The sequence below is a fragment of the Momordica charantia genome, assembly GCF_013281855.1.
Source record: "Momordica charantia cultivar OHB3-1 chromosome 10 unlocalized genomic scaffold, Mcharantia_2.0 BLBB01000010.1, whole genome shotgun sequence".
Taxonomy (NCBI): Eukaryota; Viridiplantae; Streptophyta; class Magnoliopsida; order Cucurbitales; family Cucurbitaceae; genus Momordica; species Momordica charantia.
Genome location: NW_028275158.1, coordinates 14,062,792 through 14,069,265, shown reverse-complemented (window position 1 = coordinate 14,069,265; position 6,474 = coordinate 14,062,792). Strand labels below are relative to the sequence as shown.

Below are 6,474 nucleotides of genomic sequence, written 5' to 3'. Positions count from 1 at the left end.
CTTACGCTTTTCTAAACTGTCGGAACTTATGATTCTGGAACTTATGCTTCTTCTTTTATATAATTTTACGAATGACATTGTTAGTCTACTTTTGGTTTATGCTACTGGTTCGTTTTGATGTTTAAACCTTTAAGTTTTTGGTTGAAGGACTTTGCTGCTGATTTGATGTTCATGTTGATACCCAAGAATGATATTTAAACATTTTAAGAATGACATTGTTGCTGCTTTCATTTTGATCTTTAAAACTTTAAATAAAACTTAACTGTACTATTGATATATATACAATATATACTTGATATATCATTGATATATAGAAAAACCCTAAGTTTTTATTTACCTCTAATTTCTAATTGATTTCTCATTCACAATAATTTCGAAAATCACCATTGACGTTCACATTCACGTTCCTTTCAAGTTTTCATTCTCATTTTCAGTAAGTATCAAATTTTTTTCTCATTTTCCATGCATGCCAATACCTACTAATTTCTAATTGATCAAAAAAATATAAGACAAAGGGTTAAAGCAGGTAAAATAGTGATTTACTATTATACAACTGATATAGAACTGATTGACTTTTCATATACTATTGATTTACTTCTGATATACTAATGTTGTCAGATATACTCCTGATATATATGTGATATATGTTTGATATATAATAACGAAGCGATAACTGAAAAGGGTAATTTGGGAATACTAAAAATTTTAAAATTAGGATTTTCAAAAAAATGCTATATCTGAAAATATAAAAAAGGCATGCTATTTTGTTAAATATAGAAAACTTATATGCTACCCATTACAAATCCCCTTTTATTTTTATATGTAGTAGACATTATAACTATTTCATATTAAAACATATTTTTTTATATTCATGAGTGTCCCGAGCTTACGCGCACCTCGTATTATTATTATTATTTATATAATATCTTTGTATTACTATTATTTATTTATATAATATCATGTAAAATTATAAGGGCATAACAATAAAATTTATACATTATTTTTTCCTTTCCCATGAACCTCCAAACAATAAATTTTAATTTCAACGATTTCAAATCCGTTTGGTTCCAAACACAATTAACGTATTTGAAATTATTTCTATCTTTTAAAATGTTGGAGTTTGAAATCATTTGTGTCAAATTCCAAATGCCAAAACACACGTTTTTCTTTTTACATATGAGCTGGTTAGAAGAAACTGAAAAATAATTTCTTTCGTTTTTAATTATTATTATTTTTTTGTATAAATACTAATCAGCAAAACTGTCCGAAAAAACAAAAAATGCAACTCTATCTGTGTAACCATTCTATTCTATGGATTATCATGATGGTTTAATTCTTTGATGGGATAATCTTGAGCAGTTGTAGTTGTAATTTGTTCCATGGCCACCACCTTTGAAACAGAGCCCTCCACTTCCTTGCTCTTCCCCCACAGCAAAACGTAGAGTCCAATTATTACAATTAGCGACCCCAACAAGCTGGAGGAATAATAATTAATAATTGTTGGGCATTATATTATTGAGTAATAATTAAGAAATTAATTTAAGGAGCTGGTTATAGTTAATTACTTTCCAAGGTAGAGTGGATCGTGGAGGACGGGAATGTCGAAGACGGCAGCAATTATCTGAACCAGTGGGCTGAAGGCTGCAGTGAAAACTGGACCTCTTTTTTTAACGCACCATGACGTTCCCACCACGCACAGCCCGGATCCGATCATCCCCTACCATTTGGCTAACTGATTTCAAGTTCCCCACAACACAAAAATTGGATTCAATTGCTTTGAAAAGTACTCACAGAGTATACGACAGTGATGATCTGAATCTTGCCATGTAGGCCCCAGGAGGAAAGAGTGGTGCGTGTGCAGAGGTTGAAGACGGCGGCTTGGGCGGCACCGAAGAAGGACATGATGGCAGTGCTGGAGTACTCGTACGGATATCTCTTCCCGATGTTGGTCTGCAGGAGAAACCATGATGACCACAGTAGAGTTCCGACCACCAGAGCTATGCACCCCAACGTCCAATTCGTCTTCTTCACGGCGGTGGCGGCGGCGGCGGCGTATGAACGGTTGGCCAGAGCTGGCCCTTTGTACGTGATCAACAACACGGCGCCGGAGATGCAAACCACCGTTCCTAGCATCTTGGCTTGTCCACTGCTGGATTTCAACTTCACCGTCTCCAACCTGCATGCATTAGGCCCCCAATGGGTTTCACTTTCATTTTACCATAAAATTAAAAATTGGAATACCTAAGTAGAAGAGCCATGAGAAAAGTGGCGACAGGAATTAGGTTGAGGAATGCGCAGGCGAAAGTGGCAGAGGTGTGTTCAATGCCCAGAAGCAAACAGTATTGAGTGACCGAAGCCCTACAAGTAGAAACACAGTTACACTAATTAATTATCAATTATTAATTATTCTCAATTCTCAAACTTACAACTTACCCTACAATGGCGCTTAAGAACAAATACGAGAGGATGCGGAATGAGAGTTTGTCTCGCCCATCTCTGCAACCAACAAAACCATTCAATATCAAATAAAAAGAAGAAGAAAAATTATATTACTATTATCATCATCATCGACGAATTAAAATTAAAACCTTTCGTAAAAGTAGGCGATGGGACCCAAGGAAATGGATGCAATACCGAGCCGATATGTGATGAGAGTCAAGTGGTTCATTCCATCGCTAAGAGCTGCCTCCATCAGAATATTCACTATGGCATAACCAAAATCTACACCAACCATCGCGATCAACGGCTTCAAACTCTCCACGTCCTTCATCTTCACACAAACAAGTTTGTCTCTCTCCAATAACGGCCCTGCCAACATACCAAGATTACTTCGAATTCTATAAATCACATCAAACCTTCAGTTTTTAACTCAGCATTGCAACTAGCAACAAACATAGAAAATTTTATCTCAGATAAATTGGATTTGAATGTAATTTTTCAAATCCCAAGAACCAAAAACCAGATCAATGACAATATATTGAAAGCCATTGTTTTCTAATGTTCTCCCATATACACATGGTTCCATAAGTTTTGATTCATAACGTAATTTTAGATCTAGAGTGGGTTATATCGTCGTACCTGTGAGTCTGCGACCACTGAAAAAATCTTTGTAAATGAATCAATGTGATTAATTAGATGCTGCTTTCTCTCTATATGAGTTTTTGAAACATGGGTTCTTAGGTTGGTGATTTATAAGTTCCTGAAATGTAGTCATGACACAGCTGTTATAACAGCAACATCCTTAATTTTAGGTGCTAATACTCCTAGTTAGTTCCTTAAACTACTCAACATCTTGCTTCTTAATTTCAGGCCATTTTGGTCAACATCACTGTCCCTTAATGCCACGCCATTTTGATCATCCACGAGATGTTCTTTTCTTTTTCTCAGATATGGTTTCAATGGTTTCTAAACCAACGAAATATAGGTGTCATCATTTAGGCCAAATATAGGTGTCAGCATTGCTCACACAACGGACGGGCTTGGTTTCATGTTCCTTCTTCCATTTGTGAGATGTCCAATGTCTTAACATGCAACTTTGTTTTTCGGTTGGGTTAGATTTTTGTGGATATGGGTGTCTTTTTTCTCTGTTCTTTCAGAAAAAAAATATTTGGTAAAGGGAAAACTAGATGACCAGTGATTTTATATAGATTTTTAGTTTAACGATAAATCAAACTATCTATATTATTTTACATGGTTACTCACATGTTCATTACACAGTGATGGGGAGATTCTAATTAATTACAAACGCTCCCAAGCTTATTGAACTGTTTCATTCTTATTTTGTCGAAAAGACACAATGTCTTCTCGAAGGTCTGTGTTCTTGGCAAAGTATGGTACTTTACCAAAAATTTCTCCGTCAGTTCTGCCCACGTGGTGATAGAATTTGGTTCTAGCGCATTTATTCAATTCCTTGCATTGTTTCTCAGAGAAAAAAGGAAACAATTTTAGTCTTAGTTGAAATGCATTAGCTATTTCAGTAAAAAGAGATGGGAATAGAGATCTTCATTAGTTAATCCTTCGAACTGGCACATCGTCTACAACATCTATAACATGACTTGCTTAAGCTCGAACTGTGCGGCTTGGGACAAAGGATTACTTACCGCTGAATATAAGTTATTGAACGCATGAGTGACATAGTTCCGCATGGCTACATCTCAGTTATCAGCTAGAAGGATCAGAATAGGCACTTCTCCAGCTCGGTTTGTTGCTCCTTCACCTACCATATCTCCGTTCATAGGTGGATCTTGTGGAGGTGGAGGATCTCGTGGATTTCGATTCATCTCGATGGTCTACTCTTCAACTTCTTCAACTACTTCAACTACTTCAGCTTCATTCTCTTTTTGATTTTCTCTTTCTTTTCTCAACATCTTCTCACGCTTTCTCCTTTTAAGGGTTCTTTCAATTTCTGGATCAAAGTTCAACCACCCAGGCCCTGTGCCCATAGGCAACTCCCTTAAAAATTAGATATAACAATTAAGTTCAATGATAGAGGTATGCAACAATCACTCATGAAACAATTCACTTAAAAGAGCATATGATGTGAAAATTGATGTCCCAGGCAACGGCGCCAAAAACTTGTTGGTGATGGACAAAATACATACATGCGCAGCGGAAGCAAGCAAGGATCGAAATAACAATCTAGATGCATATTCCAACCTATGATTAAACATGCATGATCATACATTATGATGCTTAGAGAAAAGGAGAGAAAATTACATACCTTTGTAGCTTTTCAAACTTCTTCAAATAGCTCCAACGAGGACCACCAAGAGGTCTTCCTAGCTATTCTCAAGGCTTAGAATAGAGTGATGGGACTCTTTTAGAGAAGGACAATTTGAAAGAAATATAGAGCTAAAATAAGTTATGTAAGTTTTTCAAAACCATCAAAATGGCCAAAGGTTCCAAGAGTCTTTAATATTTGAACAAAGGCCTTCTTAAACAGGCAAAATTACATGCAACTCTTGCATGTCTAAGTTCACCAAAAGCTTACAATACATATTCTACTCATGCATGGCATGTCTAAGTGTCAAAATACATGTCTAAGTTCACCAAAAGCTTACAACACACTCCACTCATGCATGCCATGATTAAGTTTCAAAATGTGGATTTTAGAGATTATTTAAATGTTCCACTCAACAAGTTAGTGAAATATTCCACCAACTTGGTTAAAAATATCATTTTAATATTCTTATTCAACCATTGACTTTCTCGGGTCAAAATAGACTATTTGACTTTTTCCGAAATTCGACTGTTTGACTAAATCCATGCCTCTGATTATGAATCTGCATTCATAATTTTAATATTTAAATTCTATTTAAATATGTTGACCAAATTTCTCAATTGATATCATGTATCAATTACTTAATCATATCTCATATGATTAACCTAATTCAAACAATTCAAATTATTCCAAGTTTATTCCTATATGAGCTAGCAAGGGGATCTTATGGACCTAAAGATCATGAGCTCCAACGATCCGAGATTTATAGGTTAAACTCTTTAACCTAGTTAATCAATATTCGTTAACTACCAGGTCACTTCTCTAAAGCCCGTAGCTGCACTCTCTTCACTTTAGATATATTATGTCCATTTGATATAACTATGATCGGTAAGTTGACCCTTCTCAAGTTGTTCGTAATTACAGCTAGGTCAAAATATTGTTTTACCCCTGTAACTACCTCCTGTTCCTTAAGTCCCACTGATCTTCTAATGAACAATGATTTGTAGTCCAATTATCAAATCAAAAAATCCTCTCAAATCATTTGATGAGGGTGGCGCCAATTGTTCAAGACCTGGAATCAACCCTTAAGAGAACAACCTTTCTACTATCCAATAAGTGGGTAGGAGTGAATTATTTTCTTGCACCATTTGTCTCTTGCTATCTACCTGATCTTACCCCTGAAATGGGAGGCTTATTGAGCCAGCGATGATGAGCTGCTCTCACCCATGCAAATCCAAGGATAATCCCAAGTAAATAGAAGTTCATAGTTAGTTCAGGATTAAGATCGAGTTACCTAGGCCATCAAAGTCGAGATAGTAAGTTTTAGACAGTAAACGATGTTAAAAAGTAAAACTGACTATCTCATGGTCCGATCTTATACAAACTCTTTGCACGGGACGCCCCCACTCGCATGTCTCCACATGAACGAATTAGGATCACATCATTTGTACTAGCTACAAAGTAGGCCACATCCATAGTGTCCCCAGAATAAGGCGTCCAACCTTATTCCTGTACTATAGACCATTTAGAGTGTTAACTCAAACTTGATCCACATTTATGTCTCTACATAAAGTTTGAGTCTCATGTAACAGTATAAGATCCTTAGTTTATTGGATTTGGATATAGTAAGAACATTTTATTGGATCAATAACTACTTATTGATTATAAATTTCAATAACCATTTTATTGAATGATAAAAGTATATTTGGTATTTACAAACTATGAGTTTTAGGACATAAAATCCAACAAACTTC

The 6,474-nt window shown here is 35.6% G+C and overlaps 1 protein-coding gene across 2 annotated transcripts; it reads right to left on the bottom strand.

Moving 5' to 3' along the window:
- Nucleotides 1-1,211: 1,211 nt before the first annotated feature.
- On the bottom strand, nucleotides 1,212-3,152 carry LOC111023912 (WAT1-related protein At3g30340). 2 transcript variants are annotated; one of them, XM_022301418.2, is made up of 6 exons: nucleotides 2,589-2,805; nucleotides 2,434-2,496; nucleotides 2,242-2,358; nucleotides 1,792-2,176; nucleotides 1,566-1,717; nucleotides 1,212-1,475 (listed from the first exon to the last, which is right to left on the bottom strand). In XM_022301418.2, exons 1-6 carry the CDS (start codon nucleotides 2,768-2,770, stop codon nucleotides 1,310-1,312), a joined length of 1,065 nt encoding a protein of 354 aa, XP_022157110.2. In that variant the 5' UTR covers nucleotides 2,771-2,805; the 3' UTR covers nucleotides 1,212-1,309. The 2 variants fall into 2 exon arrangements, with proteins under 2 accessions (XP_022157110.2, XP_087975103.1); XM_088118977.1 differs by adding an exon at nucleotides 3,079-3,152 and having other exon boundaries at nucleotides 1,472-1,717; nucleotides 2,589-2,808.
- Nucleotides 3,153-6,474: the final 3,322 nt, after the last annotated feature.